This window comes from Oncorhynchus mykiss, chromosome 16, assembly GCF_057628025.1.
Source record: "Oncorhynchus mykiss isolate SJ-2025 chromosome 16, ASM5762802v1, whole genome shotgun sequence".
Classification (NCBI taxonomy): Eukaryota; Metazoa; Chordata; class Actinopteri; order Salmoniformes; family Salmonidae; genus Oncorhynchus; species Oncorhynchus mykiss.
The window spans coordinates 13,835,094-13,858,992 of NC_143037.1; the positions used below are offsets into that span (position 1 = coordinate 13,835,094).

At 43.5% G+C, this 23,899-nt stretch overlaps 1 protein-coding gene across 12 annotated transcripts in view; it reads right to left on the reverse strand.

Moving 5' to 3' along the window:
- LOC110491405 (1-phosphatidylinositol 4,5-bisphosphate phosphodiesterase epsilon-1) overlaps nt 1-19,474 on the reverse strand; it is an 83,492-nt gene extending 64,018 nt beyond the window's left edge. For 8 of the 12 annotated variants that reach the window (XM_021564826.3, XM_090201942.1, XM_021564824.3 and 5 more), the window contains exons 1-3: nt 18,893-19,474; nt 7,086-7,214; nt 2,475-4,011 (exon numbers count right to left, since the gene is read on the reverse strand). In XM_021564826.3, the coding sequence (XP_021420501.3) occupies nt 2,475-3,662 (1,188 nt within the window). In that variant the 5' untranslated portion in view covers nt 3,663-4,011; nt 7,086-7,214; nt 18,893-19,474. Of the gene's footprint in view, nt 1-2,474; nt 4,012-7,085; nt 7,215-17,898; nt 18,223-18,892 lie in introns of those variants that run through there. The other 4 variants (XM_090201940.1, XM_090201939.1, XM_036946249.2 and 1 more) reach the window with 2 other exon arrangements.
- Nucleotides 19,475-23,899: the final 4,425 nt, after the last annotated feature.

The window sequence follows — 23,899 nt, forward strand, 5'->3', positions numbered from 1 at the left end:
GCATTCTAAATTACCACCCATTTGGAAAAGGAAAATGCAATAAATATTTACTCTGAGCTGCGCTTCAGTAGGTTGGTGGTAGATGGAAGGCCGTGTTGCCCAACCGAGTCCTTTGAAGAATGTCTCTGGTGGTCAATTAGATATGTTGTAGTAACGTCGTTGGGTGATAGACGGAATACTCTGTCTGTTCCTTCCTAATCATTGTTTGAAGCTGCTGTTGCTAACTCAACGGCTAGGAGGTATCACTTCTGTAGTGAATAAGAGTTCAAAGTTCATACCATTCGCAACCAAAGCTCACGCTGATGTTGGCTTCATTCTGTAGTTATTTTCTGAACCATTCTGACATCGGACCGTCGTCCTCACATCCTCGGAACAGGAGGTTACATTTTCGTCAAGGCTTTATATAGTGGAGCGAGAAGGGTGTGTCTGAAAGTTTTATAACCCATGACTCTTCACAGGGGCGGGCCACTGATTGAGCAGAGCCCTAACCTTATGAAAACCCAATTCTCACATTTTAGAAGCTAAAATCACATTTCATCCCATCACGAATAATTTCATATTCAAACATTTAAACTGAACAACAATTCCATGTGAATCCGATAACTCTGATGTGTAGACTTTCCACTGTAGAGTTTATGTCATCTTATCATTGATGAGAATGTCTCAGATGACAACCGAACTGACATCATATTCATTACGTACCACCGCATATGTTCAATCGGTCGGATTACCAGAATATAGTTAATTTTCCCCCACCTTCTGATGTTCCCAGAATCTCTATGTTAACCAAGGGGTTTGCAAATGTAACATCCGTAGGGTAGAGAGAGGAAAAAGGGAGGGAAGAGGTATATATGACTGTCATAAACCTACCCCCAGGCAAACGTCATGACAACTGTGAACTGTGGGACCTTATATAGACAGGTGTGCCTTTCCAAATCATGTCCAAATCAATTATGTCGAAATCAATTCAAATTTACCACAGGTGGACTCCAATCAAGTCATAGAAACATCTTAAGAATGATCAATGGGAACAGGATGCACCTGAGTTCAATTTTGAGTCTCATGGCAAAGGATCTGAATACTTATGTAAAGGTATCTTTATACATGTTTAAGATGTGTCATTATGGGGTAGTGTGTGTAGATTGGATAAAAAACAAATATCAATCAATTTTAGAATAAGGCTGTAACGTAACAAAATGTGGGAGAAGTCAAGGGGTCTGAATACTTTCTGAAGACACTGTACGTGGCACTAAACATCTTTCTGGAGACACTGTACGTGGCACTAAACATCTCTTTTCCTAATTTCCCTTCCTCTCTCTGAGTTCACTACTCCAACATTGCCCCGGTAAGATCCCTTCACTACATAATCCTGTGTGTGCCTTGGCTCACCTCATTTGCTGTGGAAATAAACCCAGGAACACTGGACACTTTGGAATTTCTCACAGAAAACTCCACTAAATTATTGTATAGTCAGAAACTCAAGTGGGGGCTGGGAGGGGGCATAAGAATCAGTGCCCATTCTGTTTGGTTCCTATGGTAACGCCATAGGAATAGTGCAGATGGTGTTTTGACAGGCGCCCTGACTATTACCCTTTTCAATGGCCTCATTATTAGCCAAGACATGAGCGAGCCTTAGACTTAATGCAGCCCATATTTCTGCACCACAAAGGACCCATAAAAACACTGTGTCTCCAACCACTGCAGAGCCCGGGTTAGTTACCACAGCACAGACTCTCTGGACACAGAGGTTTGCTCTGTTGTGGCGTACACACACTCAGCGGAGCGGAGCGTGTTAAACCTCCAAGGCAGTGGTTCATTCAACAAGGGAGACTGGAAGCCAGGTGCTCTTTCTCCAGCCTTATTCGTCTAAACGCTTTGTTACAGGTCCTTTCGGCATCCCAAAAAACTCCTCACACCAAATTTGGCACGTGTTCCATAGGAAATGAACCATAACACTGAACCAGGGGTTTCTCCCCATCTCGCTCTGTGGATATTACTGATTTATATGGCAATAACTTCAATGCAATGGTAGCTCAGGCTGTTAATGATATTGGCACCAGAACTAACTGGGCCAGATCCATTTTTCCACTGCTGCGGACTACTGTGGACAAAGAGACAGTATGACTGAGTGGTTCTGCTTATGACTCTCCCTGCAGAGCGTAAGAGGCGAAACATTAAATCAAACAGATGAAGATGCAGTATTTTTTCTGAGAACCAATGGTCACTTGTATTTTAGTTGGGAGTGATTGAATTGCTGAAGCCAAATAATGAGAAAAATACTGCACATTACAAAAATATTTTCAGAATTGCTAGATTGTACCATTTGCACAACTACCATATTTGAAGGAGTTGATTTGTTGTGTGTGGGAGCTAAGCCAACACTTTGATAAGAGAAGGCTGCTGCAGCTGCATAGAGCAACAGAGGTTTCTTTCAGGAACCCTGTAGCCTGGGTGTGAAAAACAAAGACGCTTACCTCTGAGAGTCTGGCCCCCGTGTATCTGAGCAGGCCCCTGTAACCCCACAGGCTGACGGCCAGAGGCCCCGCGCCGTGCCCTCTGACTGACACGATGGGTCTCTCACTGGGGTGCCAGGTCCTTTTGCAAACAGCCTCCCAGGCCTTCTCTGCTATGTGTCCCGAGAGCATAAACCTCACGATGGCCTTGGTGCCCGCGCGCACAGACTTCTCAACTTTGCGGTTGTTTTTGTAGTACCTCCTCACCAGCACGGTGGAGCGCTCTTTCCTGTTGCGGATGAACTCGCTGTCCGACAGGCCGCCGTCGCTATCACTCTTCTGGGGGCTGGTGGACTGCTTGGAGGAGGAGAGCATGGTATCCAGCGAGGCCCTCCTGAAGAATCTCTCCACGGAGACCTTGGCTCTGGGTCTCCTGTTGAGCCTCTCTAGGCTGGAGTAGCCATCTTTCAGGAAGTGCAAACAGCGGGCATCGATAGTCCTGGCTGGCATTCCTGGCATTCCTCCCTCCCCTATGGGAGAGCAGGAGAAGTGGCACTGAGATGCCACTGGCAGGCTGCTCCTCCTAAAGCTGCGTCTGCAGGGCACCGAGGATGGACAGGGGCGTTGTGTGCCAGCCGTGCTGGGCTCCAGTTGGCAGGGAGAGCCCTCGGAGTAGCTCACCTTTGGCAGAGCACCAGCCTGGGGAGTCACAGCAGGAGAAGAAAACCCCTCTGTTCTCCTCTCGGACTGGTTTTCCCGAGGCTCGGTCTCGGTCCCAGCGGTCCAACAGACCGAGTCAGTCTCCTGGCAGGCTGAGAGACTTTCCACTGGATCACATGTCGGACACAGCTGGGTGGAAACCAAAGCACGCGTCCCCCTCTCCCCCCGAGATGTGGTGCCGAACTCAGCTACAGCACTGGCATGTTTAGGGTTGGAGTATTCCCAGCATTTGCATCCTGCATCCAGAAACGTCCCCTCCCCACCATCATAAGACCCGCTATCATAAGATAACTTCCAATAGAGAGGGAGCGGTGAGCAGCAGTCTCCGCTGCCCTGGTGGCTAACCTCTGGCTCGTGAGAATGTGGACGTGTGTTGCTTTGACTCAGAGGCATGCCGTAGTCTGAAGTGACATGGTTATTTCTGGACCCGGCTGACAAGGCCACCACTGTCGCACGACCCACAGCATCTCCTATGTCCTCAGATGCCATAGTGACGCTTAGAATGTCCCCAATGTCTCTTTGTCCCTCCACGGCAAGAAGCTTCAGATCACAACATTAAGAGGTGAGGATAGCCTTGATCAGGAACATACACAGCCAGTCATGCTGCTCCAGACTGATGTGGAAACAGAAGCTTTTCCAGCTGTACAAACCAGCGCGGAGAAGGGTGACCACCTTGGCAAAACGAGGAATTTCCTGACAGAACTGTCCGGAGTCAAGCGCTTACATACCCCAACTCCGGAGTGTAGTGAGTGTGGTGTGGCTAAGTGTGACAGCAAGGTAGTCACTGACACCTTGGCTTGCTCCTCCCCACTCCAACTGCTATGCCTCCTTTCTGGATCTGAGAAAAGCAGGAGAAGACAAGAGGAAAATGCAGATTAGCACCAGAATAGTCTCAGTCACAAAGGGCCATCCAAAATCTGCACCGAGACTCCAAAAAACAGTCCAAAAAATAAACAGTAAATTCAAAGTTGAATAAACCATACAACTCTGTGCTCAAGGACTACTTTTTACCAATTTACTGGAAGAATTGCAGATGCAATGTCTGGTCAGAGAATTTAGGTAAAATCTCCCTCAGTTTGTGTCCACGTTTTCCAAAAACGCTAAAATATCTGCTCCGAATTAAGTTTGAAAAAAATCTAGAAAGAATGGAGCGTCAGCTATAACATGACTCCTATTTTGGTTATTAACTACAGTAAGTGAAGTGGATTTACACCCAGTAACAGAAATGCGGTAGCGAAATGTAATCATGGGTCCCTGATCTGTACTACACAGAAATGCATAATAATGGATATGAATGTCAGTCTCATAACCCCTACTAAAGTGAACATATTCATTTTTTAAAAAAATAATTAAAAGCTGGTCATACCATGGATCATTTAGCTATTTCATTTAGGATTTTAGGACCCCTGTAGGTGTGTGTGTGTGTATATATATATATAAATAAAAAGATGGCTCCTGGTCCGACAGACAGTGCTGTAGCTCTGCCACTTTCCACCGCAGATGCAGAAGTCCGACATGGTGGATGCAGTGGATTGAGACGCAGCCCATACAAATAAATCTCTCTACCTTTAAAAAAAAAATACATTGATACATGAGTTATTTTATGTTAATTAGAATGACTCACGGGTGCGTCAATCAACTCTAGGGGTTTTACCGGTGATGCATCCTGAATAGGTACACAAAAAAGGTAGAAATACGCAATATCCCCCTTTGCCTATTTGGGTGTTATTCTACACTCCAGCACCAAACAAGACCAAATTTGGTTGGTCCGGAATGGACCAAATCTGAACCAATCACAGCAGTCTGTTTCACAACTTTGGACATCTTAAGCTCAGAAGAGTACAGTAAAGTAGAGTACAGTACACTATAGTGTACTCAACTTTAGTGTGCTTTACTGTGTGTGTATTGAACTCTACTCAACTTGTTTTACATTACTGTACTCTCCAAACTTGTGAAACATAGAGGTCTATGATTGGTTCAGATTTGGACCGGTCCAGACTGGACCAAATCTGATCCAATCATAGATGTCTATGTTTGGACCAAATCAAAATCAACAACAGTGGACGTTGAAATTAAAGGCGCCCCGGACAGTACCAAAAAGAAAATGTCTATGGAGTGGACCTTGAAATCAAACGTAAACTATTTTTCAACATCCACGGACGTCCGGTGACTGTCATTGCTCAATGAGTAAGGATGTTGTTTACAGTTCATAGAAAGAGGGGGCTCATGGGTAGGTGTCAGTAAGAGCCAGGAGAAGTGACATTAACTGGAGCAAGAAAGAGAGGGGATGTCCAGACTTAACACTCTTGCTTTGACCACCAGACAACAGACAGAGAAAGAAAACAGCAGAACATATGCCAGTGGAAGGGACGACAGTAGCAGGGTTTGTGGCTACTGTGATTTCCCATTGTAGCCAATTCAATAGCAGAAAATCTTACCTATTTTTCAAAAATTCTGTTGCTAAGTTGGTAACAGAATTCTGAGTTTTAAATCACTTAATTCATAAACACAATCAATATCAGTAAAAACCCTAACTAACTGTAAATAACCACAACATAATCCAAGTTTCTTTGACTTCTTCGTTCTTCTCTTGCTCTCAACAGTAGAACAAGCATGGCCAAACAACTCAATTTCACTAGGCCTTTAAGACCAACTGTAGCACATGTGCTTCATATTGTGCAGATACTTGAACTTTGTTGAGACTGTCATCATGCTGGTAGAATGTCAGTTATCACATCCTAGTTCTGTTGTGTCTCTCCAAACGCTATTTGGGTTTCATGCTTAATTATTGGCTTCAGATGAACAGCAATGGACGCCGGGGGAGGCATCTTTACCACATTTCTTCCTCAACAACACTCCAGTCTGTTGTCTTTCTCCAACCTTGACAACGTCCAGAAGTTAGAGAAATTGTCACCTCTCAGAAAAAACACACAGCTGTCCAAAACCTCACTCGTGAGGATGGCAGCAGAAAATTCTGCTCTAAAAAGGCGTGGGTAGCTGGAATGTGAGGCCTCCGTGGGGGAGGACCAGTCCAGAGAAGATTATGGTTGAGAATTGGGTCTTGATTCTGGGACAATTTAGCTAGCAGTCAAGGCCTAGCGGCCAGCCAACTTCTCACACCCACACAGCAGACACACAGTAAATCAACGTGTCAGAGCATGCAGCCTCTTTTCAAGGCTCAATGTCACATTCTGAGAGGGAAGAAAATTACTTTGGCCAATGGAAGAAAGACAAGCAATCCATTCATTAGTTTGGAAATTGCATCAATTCTTAATACAATTTAATTCATTTGACTGCCTGTCTGTGCCCTTTGATTAAAAGCTTTGATGTTCCACAGATGACAAGTCCCTCGTGATCGAAGCATGTGTTCGTTTTCAGTTTAATCTTTCTCTAACAAAAGTCAGTGTGTTGTTGCTCCACGGGAAAGGCACAGATTTTACAACAACTTTGTGTGACAATATAATTATGACAGGGAGTAAGGTAATTACTCCGAAAGTTGTTAAAATAATTTATATCCTCTGGAAACTCCTCTGATCCATGAATCACACTAAACTGGTTGGATGAAGAAAAACATGAATCCTCAAAGCAAAGGAAAGCTGGGACTGCAACAGACTTAACACCCTCACTGGCAATGAGCGTTGGGCCCCGTTCAAAATATGCAACGCACTACTAAGGTAACGCTGATATCTCTTGTGGAGTTTGGAAGTCAACCGTCTCAGTCCACACATCAACAGATCAAAGTTCCTTTGTTTTTGGCTGAGCTGCAATCATGGCAAAACAAACAAAGAGGTCCGGAGGACTAATCACAGCTGGGTGCAATTCAAGGGAGGAAATCAGATCATGGAAAAGACAGTAGACCCAAACCTATTCAATACTGTACTTTTTATATAATTAGTGGACTTTGGTCCTTACCTCTACAGTTATCAGGTCTTGGCACACAAAAGGTTTCTGTTGAGAAGGGTGTGATGAAAATATTGTAGATCAAACATCTTCAGAGCCAGACTTCTCCCTCTCCTGTGGTATTCAGGTTTGAGCGCACTGCTGGAAAACACAAACACATAATGACACTGACTTGAGGCCTGAGGGATTGGGTAGTCAGGACAAGACAGCAACCAACCAGAGCAGCCGTAGGACTTATATGGCGGCCTTTACCTCCATAAAGTGATTTTGTTCATTGTTTTCAACAGTGTCACCTTTGTGACAGATAGAGTTAAAGACAACGGCCCTAAAGTCGATAATGACTTGGTGCTCAAAGCTCCATTATCCCTCGCAGGTTAACATTTGTCATAGGTCCTGCCCTGGAGGCAGAACTGAGCAGTTGAATGGCATAACTAATTGACTATTTCTTTTTTTAAAATCATGAAAACATAATTTGCTTTTTGGTCTTAATTTAAGGTTTGGCATTAGGGTTAACAGTGTGTTTACGGCTATGACTGTAGCTGTGCCCGCTAGTGACCACTCTGAAGAGCTGCCCCCAGTACATGAGTCATCTCAATAAATGTCAAGCTGCTTTTCCCTTATCACCGACAATGTAAACGTGGAGAAAAAAGAACATTTAACACTTCATGATTCAATTTAAATACTGAATGATGAGGATAACTGATGATGGGAGTGCATCATCTTTATCAACGGAAGTCTAATTATTTTGGTCGGGTGGAAGCAAGAACATCTTTAGTAATCCAGCGTGCTTATTAGTCTCCTTCCGCTGCCACCTATACCACCAAAACCATATCCCTATAAAGAACAAAAATGCCTCTCTGGCAAACGTAGAATAAGGAATCATGTCAGCTCTGGTGTGGCATTTCTATCTGCAATGTTTGACAATGCTTGGCTACTGAACCCAGCACTGGTCAGGTTAATAAAAAAAAAAGAGATAACTTTTTACACTACAACCATATTTGCATAATTGCCAATGCATTTCAATGGCCATAGGTTAACATGGCAAAACTTTGGACCGTAACCAGCCTTCAACTGTTTACACTAGAAACGCCATACAAACTTGAAAACGTGCAGACCTGTCTGGAATAGGTTTGTGTACAGCTTTTTTTTTTTTACACAATGATTATGTTTTCAACTATAACCATGTTAAAATTAGCATAAACATTCAATAGGCTACAAAGGGAAGTATTTGAATACCAACTTGTACTAGTGTTTGCCAAATTTCATGACTATCACAGCACTATCTGTAGTCTGAGTGAATCTATGCAGAGGTCATTAGGATGACTCAATCAAAACAATGTGTGCTTCATTTGATCAGAAACGATGTGTCATAGAAGACTTAAACAATGGACAGATATTCTTTAATTCCATAAGAGATTTCTTCCCCGTTTTAACCAATCCGCATCCAGGATTAGACCCACCCGTTGTACAATGTTTCATTTGACCTATCTACCGGATGCAGAGATCCCTGCAGCTACCTCAGGATTATGATGGTGTTTTTGTTAGTTGGTTGGACACAAGGTTGAGAAATGGTTGAAGTATCTGTGTTGTTAAATTTAACCACAGGTGCCACACCTCCCAAGTCAACAAACCAGAAACTCTCAAAACACTGCCAGAAAGATTATATTCCTTTTACTGAAATAGACTAACAAATCAAACGTCTCACACTGAGGCTGAGATTCATTCCGATTCATGTTATATTTAAGTCATTTAGCAGACGCTCTTATCCAGAGTGAATTAAGGAGTCAGTATGCTTCAGTTCGGCTAGTGCCGAACTCAGCTAGGCTAGTGCCGAACTCAGCTAGGCTAGTGCCGAACTCAGCTAGGCGAACAAGTGTGCTCGCATACTTCCTTAAAAGACCTTCACTTGAAAAATAGAAAAAGAGGCAATTGTACTGTTGTCCATTGAGACGCCTCAGCCAGTATACACTTCCTCAAGATAGTTCAAATTTATCTAAAAGATAAGAAATTGGTCATACATTTTTATGTTTTTGCAGAGGAGATCTTAGTCGCACAATTTTACATCCAACTAAGATGTTTGGAGTGGTATTTGCATGAAAATGAGTCATCTCTTGCTGATTGACAATGACTGAAGAATCCCCACTGTTGACCAAACACCCATGAAAACTTTGGACCGTAACCAGCCTTCAACTGTTTACACTAGAAACGCCATACAAACTTGAAAACGTGCAGACCTGTCTGGAATAGGTTTGTGTACAGCTTTTTTTTTTTTACACAATGATTATGTTTTCAACTATAACCATGTTAAAATTAGCATAAACATTCAATAGGCTACAAAGGGAAGTATTTGAATACCAACTTGTACTAGTGTTTGCCAAATTTCATGACTATCACAGCACTATCTGTAGTCTGAGTGAATCTATGCAGAGGTCATTAGGATGACTCAATCAAAACAATGTGTGCTTCATTTGATCAGAAACGATGTGTCATAGAAGACTTAAACAATGGACAGATATTCTTTAATTCCATAAGAGATTTCTTCCCCGTTTTAACCAATCCGCATCCAGGATTAGACCCACCCGTTGTACAATGTTTCATTTGACCTATCTACCGGATGCAGAGATCCCTGCAGCTACCTCAGGATTATGATGGTGTTTTTGTTAGTTGGTTGGACACAAGGTTGAGAAATGGTTGAAGTATCTGTGTTGTTAAATTTAACCACAGGTGCCACACCTCCCAAGTCAACAAACCAGAAACTCTCAAAACACTGCCAGAAAGATTATATTCCTTTTACTGAAATAGACTAACAAATCAAACGTCTCACACTGAGGCTGAGATTCATTCCGATTCATGTTATATTTAAGTCATTTAGCAGACGCTCTTATCCAGAGTGAATTAAGGAGTCAGTATGCTTCAGTTCGGCTAGTGCCGAACTCAGCTAGGCTAGTGCCGAACTCAGCTAGGCTAGTGCCGAACTCAGCTAGGCGAACAAGTGTGCTCGCATACTTCCTTAAAAGACCTTCACTTGAAAAATAGAAAAAGAGGCAATTGTACTGTTGTCCATTGAGACGCCTCAGCCAGTATACACTTCCTCAAGATAGTTCAAATTTATCTAAAAGATAAGAAATTGGTCATACATTTTTATGTTTTTGCAGAGGAGATCTTAGTCGCACAATTTTACATCCAACTAAGATGTTTGGAGTGGTATTTGCATGAAAATGAGTCATCTCTTGCTGATTGACAATGACTGAAGAATCCCCACTGTTGACCAAACACCCATGAAGGGCCTACCAACTTCGGCTACTAACTTCGGCTAGCCTCGAGAGAAAAAGTATGTGCCCGAACAGCCGAAGACGGTAACTGAAGTAAAAACATCACAAAATATGTCCAGCTCTTCCAAACTGTTTTGGCTGGGAAGCATGCGGACGCCTTTACTGTGAAGTCATCTTAATATGTGGTTGTCTCACCTAGCAATCACAGTCATAATAAGTACATCTATCCTCAATAAATAAGTTAAGTCAGTGCTAGAGAAATATTATTTTTGGGGGGTGGGGGGGGGGGGGGGGGTGGGGGGCGGGGTGGGCGTTAAGACAGAAGTCTTATTTAAGATACTCTTTGAATATATAGGTTTTCAGGTATTTTCGAAAGATGGGCAGGGACTCTGCCGACCCGGCATTAGGGGGAAGCTGGTTCCACCATTGGGGTGTCAGGACAGAGAATAGCTTTGACTGGGATGTGGGAGGCCAAGATGTGTTAGATCCACCTTATAGCGCACCGCTGAGATTTAAAGGTAATTTAAAAGTGACATTTAAAGGTAATTTCTGAATGAGCCGACATGTGCATACTCTAGCCGAAAAGGGGAGATCAGATTGAATCCTGGCCTGAATCTTGTTTATTGTAATGTGGGAAATGTACGGCCCCAAAATCTATAGTCTGCTGATATAGGCTCATGGCACAACACAAGTTATGATTGTGTGATGATAGAGGACACATGATATACACTGTGTACAAAACATTAAAAACACCTGCTCTCTCCAAGACAGACTGACCAGGTGAAAGCTATGATCCATAATTGACATCACTTGTTAAATCCACTACAATCACTGTAGATTGGGGTAGGCAACCCTGGTCCTGGAGAGCCACAGGCCCTTCATGTTTTTGATTTAACCGACCTGGAAGATCAGGTGTGTTGAATTTAGGCAATCACTGAACTGATCAATTAGCTCAGTTGGCCAGGTGTGGTGCCTAATTGGAATTAAATCCTGCAGCACTTGCGGCACTCCAGGAACAGGGTTTCCTACCGCAGGAGTAGATGAAGGGGAGGAGACAGGTTAAAGAAGGGTTTTGAAGCCTTGAGACATGGATTGTCTACGCATGCCATGCAGAGGGTGAAAAGGCAAGACAAAAGATTTAAGTGACTTTAAAAACGGGGTATGGTAATGGGTGCCAGGCGCACGTGGGTTGGTGTCAAGAACTGCAACACTGCTGGGTTTTTCCATGCTCAACAGTTTGCTGTGTGTATCAGGAATTGTCCACCACCCAAAGGACATCCCGCCAACTTGACAACTGTGGGAAGCATTGGATTCAACATGGGCCAACATATCCCTGTGGAACACTTGACACCATGCCATGATGAATTCAAATCAAATCAAATCAAATTTTATTTGTCACATACACATGGTTAGCAGATGTTAATGCGAGTGTAGCGAAATGCTTGTGCTTCTAGTTCCGACAATGCAGTAATAACAAGTAATCTAACTAACAATTCCAAAACTACTGTCTTGTACACAGTGTAAGGGGATAAAGAATATGTACATAAGGATATATGAATGAGTGATGGTACAGAGCAGCATAGGCAAGATACAGTAGATGGTATCGGGTACAGTATGTACAAATGAGATGAGTATGTAAACAAAGTGGCATAGTATAGTATAAAGTGGCTAGTGATACATGTATTACATAAGGATACCGTCGATGATATAGAGTACAGTATATACGTATGCATATGAGATGAATAATGTAGGGTAAGTAACATTTATATAAGGTAGCATTGTTTAAAGTGGCTAGTGATATATTTACATAATTTCCCATCAATTCCCATTATTAAAGTGGCTGGAGTTGAGTCAGTGTCAGTGTGTTGGCAGCAGCCACTCAGTGTTAGTGGTGGCTGTTTAACAGTCTGATGGCCTTGAGATAGAAGCTGTTTTTCAGTCTCTCGGTCCCAGCTTTGATGCACCTGTACTGACCTCGCCTTCTGGATGATAGCGGGGTGAACAGGCAGTGGCTCGGGTGGTTGATGTCCTTGATGATCTTTATGGCCTTCCTGTGACATCGGGTGGTGTAGGTGTCCTGGAGGGCAGGTAGTTTGCCCCCGGTGATGCGTTGTGCAGACCTCACTACCCTCTGGAGAGCCTTACGGTTGAGGGCGGTGCAGTTGCCATACCAGGCGGTGATACAGCCCGCCAGGATGCTCTCGATTGTGCATCTGTAGAAGTTTGTGAGTGCTTTTGGTGACAAGCCGAATTTCTTCAGCCTCCTGAGGTTGAAGAGGCGCTGCTGCGCCTTCTTCACGATGCTGTCTGTGTGAGTGGACCAATTCAGTTTGTCTGTGATGTGTATGCCGAGGAACTTAAAACTTGCTACCCTCTCCACTAATGTTCCATCGATGTGGATAGGGGGGTGTTCCCTCTGCTGTTTCCTGAAGTCCACAATCATCTCCTTAGTTTTGTTGACGTTGAGTGTGAGGTTGTTTTCCTGACACCACACTCCGAGGGCTTCACCTCCTCCCTGTAGGCCGTCTCATCGTTGTTGGTAATCAAGCCTACCACTGTTGTGTCGTCCGCAAACTTGATGATTGAGTTGGAGGCGTGCGTGGCCACGCAGTCGTGGGTGAACAGGGAGTACAGGAGAGGGCTCAGAACGCAACCTTGTGGGGCCCCAGTGTTGAGGATCAGCGGGGAGGAGATGTTGTTGCCTACCCTCACCACCTGGGGGCGGCCCGTCAGGAAGTCCAGTACCCAGTTGCACAGGGCGGGGTCGAGACCCAGGGTCTCGAGCTTGATGACGAGCTTGGAGGGTACTATGGTGTTGAATGCCGAGCTGTAGTCGATGAACAGCATTCTCACATAGGTATTCCTCTTGTCCAGATGGGTTAGGGCAGTGTGCAGTGTGGTTGAGATTGCATCGTCTGTGGACCTATTTGGGCGGTAAGCAAATTGGAGTGGGTCTAGGGTGTCAGGTAGGGTGGAGGTGATATGGTCCTTGACTAGTCTCTCAAAGCACTTCATGATGACGGATGTGAGTGCTACGGGGCGGTAGTCATTTAGCTCAGTTACCTTAGCTTTCTTGGGAACAGGAACAATGGTGGCCCTCTTGAAGCATGTGGGAACAGCAGACTGGTATAGGGATTGATTGAATATGTCCGTAAACACACCGGCCAGCTGGTCTGCGCATGCTCTGAGGGCGCGGCTGGGGATGCCATCTGGGCCTGCAGCCTTGCGAGGGTTAACACGTTTAAATGTCTTACTCACCTCGGCTGCAGTGAAGGAGAGACCGCATGTTTTCGTTGCAGGCCGTGTCAGTGGCACTGTATTGTCCTCAAAGCGGGCAAAAAAGTTATTTAGTCTGCCTGGGAGCAAGACATCCTGGTCCGTGACTGGGCTGGGTTTCTTCCTGTAGTCCGTGATTGACTGTAGACCCTGCCACATGCCTCTTGTGTCTGAGCTGTTGAATTGAGATTCTACTTTGTCTCTGTACTGGCGCTTAGCTTGTTTGATAGCCTTGCGGAGGGAATAGCTGCACTGTTTGTATTCGGTCATGTTACCAGACACCTTGCCCTGATTAAAAGCAGTGGTTCACGCTTTCAGTTTCACACGAATGCTGCCATCAATCCACGGTTTCTGGTTAGGGAATGTTTTAATCGTTGCTATGGGAACGACATCTTCAACGCACGTTCTAATGAACTCGCACACCGAATCAGCGTATTCGTCAATGTTGTTATCTGACGCAATACGAAACATCTCCCAGTCCACGTGATGGAAGCAGTCTTGGAGTGGGGAGTCAGCTTGGTCGGACCAGCGTTGGACAGACCTCAGCGTGGGAGCCTCTTGTTTTAGTTTCTGTCTGTAGGCAGGGATCAACAAAATGGAGTCGTGGTCAGCTTTTCCGAAAGGGGGGCGGGGCAGGGCCTTATATGCGTCGCGGAAGTTAGAGTAACAATGGTCCAAGGTCTTTCCTCCCCTGGTTGCGCAATCGATATGCTGATAAAATTTGGGGAGTCTTGTTTTCAGATTAGCCTTGTTAAAATCCCCAGCTACAATGAATGCAGCCTCCGGATAAATTGTTTCCAGTTTGCAGAGAGTTAAATAAAGTTCGTTCAGAGCCATCGATGTGTCTGCTTGGGGGGGGATATATACGGCTGTGATTATAATCGAAGAGAATTCTCTTGGTAGATAATGCGGTCTACATTTGATTGTGAGGAATTCTAAATCAGGTGAACAGAAGGATTTGAGTTCCTGTATGTTTCTTTCATCGCACCATGTCACGTTAGTCATAAGGCATACGCCCCCGCCCCTCTTTTTACCAGAAAGATGTTTTTTCCTGTCTGCGCGATGCGTGGAGAAACCTGTTGGCTGCACCGCTTCGGATAGCGTCTCTCCAGTAAGCCACGTTTCCGTGAAGCAAAGAACGTTACAGTCTCTGATGTCCCTCTGGAATGCTACCCTTGCTCGGATTTCATCAACCTTGTTGTCAAGAGACTGGACATTGGCAAGAAGAATGCTAGGGAGTGGTGCGCGCTGTGCCCGTCTCCGGAGTCTGACCAGAAGACCGCCTCGTTTCCCTCTCTTTCGGAGTCGTTTTTTTGGGTCGCTGCATAGGATCCACTCCGTTGTCCTGTTTGTAAGGCAGAACACAGGATCCGCGTCGCGAAAAACATATTCTTGGTCGTACTGATGGTGAGTTGATGCTGATCTTATATTCAGTAGTTCTTCTCGACTGTATGTAATGAAACCTAAGATGACCTGGGGTACTAATGTAAGAAATAACACGTAAAAAAACAAAAAACTGCATAGTTTCCTAGGAACGCGAAGCGAGGCGGCCATCTCTGTCGGCGCCGGAAGGAGGACTATGGTTCACGCTGTTCTGAGGGTAAATGGGTGCAACTCAATATTAGGAAGATGTTCAGGTGACCTTTTCTGAATGAGCTTAGAATACTTAACCACTTGCTACTAACCCCCCTCCCAGTTTTTAATATGATATCTGAGTGACTAACAAAACCATGGTAATTCAACCATGATAACTACACGTTTAGATAGCTGGCAGCTAGACTAACTTACCAATCTAAAAAATAAAAAAGCTGAGTAAATATCAGTGACTAACATAAGAGAAACTGATGCACAACCAAATTTCAAAATTGCCCCTTGTGTGTTCTTCCTCGCAACAGTAAGTTGAGACCCCGACTGAGTTCCTTCCGAGGGCGGTCTGCAGGCAGCCAGTTGCCCATCCCTGAACTAGAGTGATAACTCACACAGTTCATACTAGAGGTCGACTGATTTAATTAGGGCCGATTTCCAAGTTGTCATAACAAATCGGTAATCGGCATTTTTGGATGCCGATTACATCGCAATACACGAGGAGACTGCGTGGCAGGCTGACTACCTGTTACGTGAGTGCAGCAAGGAGCCAAGGTAAGTTGCTATCTAGCATTAAACTTATAAACAATCTTAACATAATCACTAGTTAACTACACATGGTTGATGATATTACTAGTTTAACTGGCTTGTCCTGCGTTGCATATAATCAATGCGGTGCCTGTTAATTTATCATTGAATCACCGCCTACTTCGCCAAACGGTTGATGATTTAACAAAAGTGCATTCGTGAAAAAATTCACAATCATCACCAATGTACCTAACCATAAACATCAATGCCTTTCTTAAAATCAAGACAAGTATATTTTTTTAAACCTACATATTTAGTTCAAAGAAATTAATGTTTGCAGGCAATATTAACTAGGGAAATTGTGTCACTTCTCTTGCGTTCCAGTGCAAGCAGTCTATATGCAGCAGTTTGGGCCACCTGGCTCGTTGCGAACTGTTTGAAGACCATTTCTTCCTAACAAAGACCATAATTAATTTGCCAAAACTTTACATAATTATGACATAACATTGAAGGCTGTGCAATAGACTTAGGGTTGCCACCCGTTCGATAAAATACGCTTCCATATTTCACTGAAATAAGTTTTGTTTTTTTCAATGATAGTTTCCGGATTTTACCATATTAATGACCTAAGGCTCGTATTTCTGTGTGTTACTATATTATTAAGTCTATGATTTGATAGAGCAGTCTGAGCGGTGGTAGGCAGCAGCAGGCTCATAAGCATTCATTCAAACAGCACTTTCCTGCATTTGCCAGCAGCTCTTCGCAATGCTTGAAGCACAGCGCTGTTTATGACTTAAAGCCTATCAACTCCCGAGATTAGGCTGGCAATACTATAGTGCCTATAAGAACATTCAAGAGTCAAAGGTATATGAAATACAAATGGTATAGAGAAATAGTCCTATAATTCCTATAAGCTAAAACTTCTTAACTGGGAATATTGAAGACTCATGTTAAAAGGAACCACCAGCTTTCTAATGTTCTCATGTTCTGCGCAAGGAACTTAAACTTTTGCTTTTTTACATGACACATATTGCACTTTTACTTCTCCAACACTGTTTTAGCTTTTTTTTTAAACCAAATTGAACATGTTTCATTATTTATTTGAGACTAAATTGATTTTATTACCTACAGATATTGTTCACATGAACACCAGATGTTCAACTTCACTATTCCAAATGTGGTACTACTTTGCTAATGGGGGTAATTTAAGGGAAAACTAAACCAACCCCTAACATTGGGCTAATTCACTGGGGATTATTTCTCAACTCATCCAAGTGATGACTCACTGGGAATGTAATTAACCCAAACTCCCATGGGGTGAGAATTAGAGTGCAGCCAACTGAGCAAAGGCAGAAGGAATCCCCCTCATAGGAGGTCACAAAAGACAGACATGTCACGTGATAACAATGGATTGACATTCTTTCACCCTTGAAGACGTTGAAATGTCAATCTACGCAACGTTAAATGAAAGTGGAAAATAAAACTTCCAAAGAAAGACTGGTGGAAAATGGACAGTGTATGTAAACTTTAAAAGCAGTGTGTTGGTGTGTTTTTCATTGTACAAAACCATTCAATATAATAATTTGAGGTCCAAAACATTGAAATCCCAAAGAACTGAACCAAACAGAATTATTTTCATGTGAGAGACCTGGGATCACACGGAATTGATTAGAAGACAAGGCATCAGACGCCAGTGGAAACAGAGACCCTGTGTGGAATAACAGAGTGAGGGCTGGTTCAAGAGGGACGCCTACAGATTGAGGCTGGAATCCTCAACTGACTAAATGCAGTGGATTTCTCTTTCCGTGCATTCCTCTAACCACCACACCATGGTTTCAACCAACCATTTAACCATACTTGTGCCAATACCCCAAATACATGCCTTTCTGGATAGAGTGCTAGTGATTATAGTGTAGTGAACCTGTTTTTTTCAGATTCAGAAAAAGTCAACGTCCTCCGAGGCAATTAATCTTGCAGCAGTCATATAACATATCACAATAAAAAAAATAGCAAAGGATATTTACAAGCAAATAGGCAGGATAAGTGTAGTTTCATAGTGTAAGTGCAATTAGTCTAACATTGTTAAGTTGCAGAATTGCATTCGGAATAAGAAGACTAATTGGTCCTGTTTTTTTTTTAATTGAATTTAGGTAGTCTGTCTGTACCTGCGCCCAGAGGGAAGGAGTTGAAATTCAGGGTGGAGTGGATGAGTCAACCGCTATTTTATTCGCCTTATGGAGGGCTCTGCCCAGGTAGCGAGATGACAGTTAAACTCACTTGATGAAAATTGTATTGTGACTCAAAGTGAGGATCGCTACACTACCCCCTCCGAACAGGAATACACATCCACATGCTTCGACTACTCAGCCCCATCACATGTCCAGGCTGTGTGTTCCGATGTCCTCACGGATGCCATTCCACTTCTGACACCAGTGTGGGGAAGCGAACCCCGGTCGCTGGTGCCTCAACACCCTACGCATCTCACCAATAGGGTTGATATAGCGAGGATCGCTACAATATGAACAACTGACAGGCAGAAAGCGATGTCAGCCATCTTTGAATCGTCACTGAAACTATTTGAAAAGAAATGTAACTTGATTTGTTAATGTTTTTCTTCCCAATTAAACATAAAAAATGTCCAGAAGGAAGAGGAGTGGTCCGAGGACAATCGCATAAAAGCTAAAGGCTAAAAGGTGATACCCTCAGAACATTTTGGAATAGTCCTACCAAAATAATTACACACCCCCTTCGCCTCAAAGCAGTGGCGGTACATAGGATGCACTGTCCTCTGGGTTACCTTTCCCCACTTTCATTTTACAATGAATGAGAAGACTAGGTCAATTCAAACATGGATAGCATTGGCAGGGACAACCTGTCCTGACCAAATTATTAATTTAGTTGAGCCAGCAATTAAATCCGATAATTGGGCATAGGCTACATAACTCATCTGTGTAGATTGAGGTTCGTCAATATAATTTTAAATGAAATGAAGGGACTTTAATAATCGAGATACAACAGCCCGATAAATCTGTAGTCATAGAGTATGAAAATCGATCAAGTTAAAGTTCAAGTTAAGCTAGTTATGATTAGCAAATTTGGCACGTGCGAGCCAACTTCTCTTTATTTAGCTACTCTTCCCAGAAAATTTGCATAACTTACCAAAAATGTAGACAAATGCAGTGGTAACTCAATGTAAAAAGTCCGTTATCCTCGAAGGCGATTCTATTCAAAGTACATCCCTCACGAAACTGTGAAAGTTGCTGACTGAGATGTGGAGCTGAACCCAAAACGCCACCCCAGAAGCAATGACTAGGATGTGCTGCTGTTGTTGGTAGTAGCCCAATTGCTGCGGCTGAGGAGGACAATAGCCGCTGGGTAGTTACGATAAGCAGATTCTATGCACGGTCACTACATTGGAATGTCTGAGGCTACAGTGTTTCACCAGCACATTAGTTACGGACAGTGCCCCATAAAAGTTTTTGTTTTGCTGTGCTCAGTCGAGTTGTGGCGACAAAGCGTGTCATTTTCACTCAGGTTCAATTCCATGCTTATTGTCAACAACTTGCATGTTATGATTTGAGTGCTGGTGGAACATGTTGCCTATGTAGGTTAAGTGTTGTTTCATTGTTCCACTAAATGTAACTACACTTCCAATGCAAAACGTGCAGTTGTTAGTACCGCCCCCTAATCACTTCAATTGTCATTCCTATGTCCTGTCCTGGGGTGCGCACTTTCGGCGTTGTGGTTGCAATAGTTTTGCGATTTAAAATAGTCAAACCCATATTGATAAGGCCACACACACACACCAAACGGGAGCAAGCATACCCTCAAATACTGTTGAAGAACAGTGGACAACTTTTAGTGGAAATGTGTCATTTATTACAAACCGTGATGCAACGTAGCAAACGTTGAATCGAACTGAACGCACCCGTATGTGTAGAGTGGGGGTATTCATACTTCAGTTTCCCCTGTTTTTTTTAGCAAGTTTTTCTGAGTTGTGCCGAGTTGTTCTTTTCAGATTCTCATTTTTCTCTTGGATGGCTTTGTCAAGTGTGTAGGATTTATATTCCTGTTCGCTGCTCTCCCTGTAGGTTTTTGCAGATGCTCCCCACCCTGTGGCTACAAACCTTCTAATCTAGTGTACCCTGCATGCATAACCCATGTGGACGTCCTGGTCTCCAATCTGTGGTTAATAAAGCTGAGTTCATATGAGTTCATTTTAGCCTAAATCACCCTTCAACTGAGACATGGTTTATCCCAGATTACACTGCTACTCCAGTTGCTCTCTTGTTGTGTTCTCATTGTCCTGGAGCATCTGGTTGTGGAGGTGGGGGCACAGGGCTACTACATTTCTCCTAAATTGAGATTTTCTCTTTTCCCCCTCTCCTACCTGTCCATCTCATTTCAATTCCATACTGTCACTTGTCCACTCAAGCTTAACATTGTTGTCATCTATTGCCCACCATGTGCCCTTGGTGTTCCTCAACGAGATTGACACCTTGACAAGCACATTTTCAGACAATGGCTCACCACTCACTGTACTGGGTGACTTAAGCCTCATGACTTAGAATCATTTCTTTCCACCTCTTTCTTTACCCTTTTTTGACCTCTTTACTTTCGCTGTCCGCTTCCACTCACAAGGCAGGCAATACGCTTGACCTCATCTTTACTAGACTGTTTGCCTATATCTCACTACAACCCCTGTCCAGGTCATTGATCACTACTTTGTTTATTTTTCTCTCCTCCAACCCTACCCGCTCTCCCCCTACCAAGATGGTGATGCGCTGTCACAATCTTCTGTCATTACTCTCTCCTCTTCTATCCTATCATCTCTTCCTTCTGCCAAATCTTTCCCTCTCCGGACTCTGCTTCTTCGACCCTACTCTCCTCCCTTTCCACCACATTGACTCCCACTGCCCCCTTTCCTCCCGGCCCACTCAGCCCTCCACTCTTTGGCTGAGTGACTCACTGCATGCTCACAGAACAGGGCTGAAAAATATAGAAAAACTAAACTTCTGGAGGACCTATCATCCTTCCACTCCCTCCTCTCTACCTTCTCTTCAGTATCTCCTGCTAAAGCTGCTTTCTATCGCTCAATTCTATGCCTCTGCCTCCAACCCTGGGAAACTCTTTTCTTGGCTCTGTCATATCCTGTCATTCCTATGTGGATGACGCTCAACTAAATTTGTCATTCCCCCATTCTAATACCCAAGTAGCAACATGCATCGCTGCGTGTGAGACATTCTATTTGTCAGTAAAAGGAGTGTCATCTTTCTGGCAGTGTGTTCAGACCTTCTGGTTTGGTGACTTGTGAGGTGTGTCACCTGTGATTACATTTCATAACATAGGTGGCTCAGTTGGTGCTTGCAACACCAGGGTTGTGGGTTTGATTACCCCAGGGGACAAGTATGAAAATGTATGCAGTCCCTACTGTAAGTTGCTCTGGATAATAGTGTTGACTAAAATGTAAATGTAATGTCTTTTTTGAGGAAAAAGGTACTTACTATGACTGATATATGGTTGTCTTGCCATGTGCTAACTCTATAAGAGCATCTGCTAAATTACTTAAATGTGAGAGGGAAGGAGGGTACAGTGGTATACGGTGCATTCAGATAGTATTCAGACCCCTTGACTTTTTCCACATTTTGTTACGTTACAGCCTTATTCTAAAATTGATTAAATTATTATTTTTCTTCATCAATCTACACACTCTACCTGCTGCTAGTTTTCAACTGTATTTCTGTTAAACCTGGAACATGTGATAGTTTATTCATGTTAAATTAATAATAAACAATGATTTTATCTCCTTTATTCTCCTCTGATGGGAACTTGTATGCCCTTCAGGAGGAATGTGCAGTGCAAGCTCTCCACTCCCAATCAAATTGGAACATGAAATTCTACTGATTTAATTGCAACAAATCTGTGCACTTTAGTTCACCAATAAAACTTGATTCTTTACAATTTACTTTAAAACTGCAACATGAGTCAGATGCACATTCAAATATTATCATTACACAAAGTACAGGATATTCAGTCAGTTGACTTCAGCTGTGTATGCAAGACTTTATGGGGCTTTCATAATTTATGTCCACAGTTTATTTTGCCACAAGAGGGACAGGAAATATCATGACAGATACCTCACCACAGAGATCACTTTGCCATTGTGCACCTTGTTTTGTACCAGTCTTTACATTTAAGTGGTATCTGCACATTTACAGTGGAGGCTGCTCCTCAGAGGAAGGGGAGGATTATCCTCCTCAGTGAATTTCATGTATAGTGAAACAAAGTGATCCTTTTAGATAAAACAATACTAAATATGTTCACATGTCACTAAATAATTGATTAAAACACACTGTTTTGCAATGAAGGTCTACAGTAGCCTCAGCAGCACTCTGTAGGGTAGCACCATGGTGTAGCCAGAGGACAGCTAGTTTCCGTCCTCCTCTGGGTACATTGACTTCAGTACAAAACCTAGGAGGCTCATGGTCCCCCCCACCCTCCATAGACTTCCACAGTAATTATGACAACTTCCAAAAGACATCCTTCAACCTATCAGAAATCTTGCAGCATGAACTGAAAGCACAAGCTACAGCTAGCTAGCAATGCAGTGCGTAAAATGTGGTGAGTAGTTGACTCAAAGAGAAAGACAATAGTTGAACAGTTTTGAATAAATTAATTTCTTCAAAATGAAGAAGCAAGAGAGAGAGAGAGAGAGAGAGCTAGCAATATATATATTTTTCTTCTCACTTTCACTTACTTAGCAAGCAAATACAGCTAGCTGGTTTAGCCTACTCAAACACCCGGCTGAAATAGAGAGGGATGCTATGTTAGCTAGCTGGCTATGGATGTCAAACACTGGAACTCTTGTCTATGGAGATTACATGGCTGTGTGCTCGATTTGGCATAGGTCCTCAGATCCTCAAAAGGTTTTTCAGCTGCACCATCGAGAGCATCCTGACGGGTTGCATCACTGCCTGGTATGGCAACTGCTCGGCCTCCGCAAGGCACTACAGAGGGTAGTGCGTACAGCCCAGTACATCACCGGGGCCAAGCGTTCCTGCCAGGACCTCTATACCAGGCGGTGTCAGAGGAAGGCCTAAAAAATTGTCAAAGTCTCCAGCCACCCAAGTCATAGATTGTTCTCTGCTAAAGCACGGCAAGCGGTATCAGAGCTCTAAGTCTAGGTCCAACAGGCTCCTAAACAGCTTCTACCCCCAACCCATAAAACTCCTGAACAGCTAATCAAATGGCTACCCAGACTATTTGCATTGCCCCCCCCCCCCCTCTTCTACACTGCTGCTACTCCCTGTTACTATCTATGCATAGTCACTTTAATTACTCTACCTACATGTACATATTACCTCGACACCGGTGATCCCGCACATTGACTCTGTACTGACACCCACTGTATATAGCCCAGCTATTGTTATTTACTGCTGCGCTTTAATTATTTGTTATTGCTATCTCATACATTTCTTTATAGTTTTTTCTTAAAACAGCGTTGTTGGTTAAGGGCTTGTAAGTAAGCATTTCACTGTAAGGTCTCACCTGTTGTATTCAAATGTGACAAATACAATTTGTTTAAGTCCAATGACGGCGAGCTTTACACCACTCCAGCCGATGCTTGGCATTGCGCATCATGATCTTAGGCTTGTGTGCAGCTGCTTGGCCATGGAAACCCATTTCATGAAGCTACTGATGAACAGTAATTGTACTGACGTTGCATCCAGAGGCAGGTTGGAACTCGATAGTGAGAGTTGCAACCAAGGACTGATGATTTTTATGCGCTATGCACTTCAGCACTTTGCAGTCCCGTTCTGTGAGCTTGTGTGCCATTGTTGCTCCTAGATGTTTCCACTTCACAATAACAGTACTTGCAGTTGACCGGGGCAGCTCTAGCAGGGCAGAAATTTGATGAGCTGACTTGTTAGAAAGTTGGCATCCTATGACAGTGCCACGTTGAAAGTCACTGAGCTCTTCAGTAAGGCCATTCTACTGTCAATGTTTGTCTATTGAAATCGCATGGCTGTGTACTCGATTTTATACTCCTGTCAGCAAAAGCTGTGGATGACATAGTCGTATCCACTAATTTGAAGGGGTGTCCACATACTTGTGTACATAAGGTGTACATCATTGTTCCATCCTCTGTCTGAACACATTGGATGA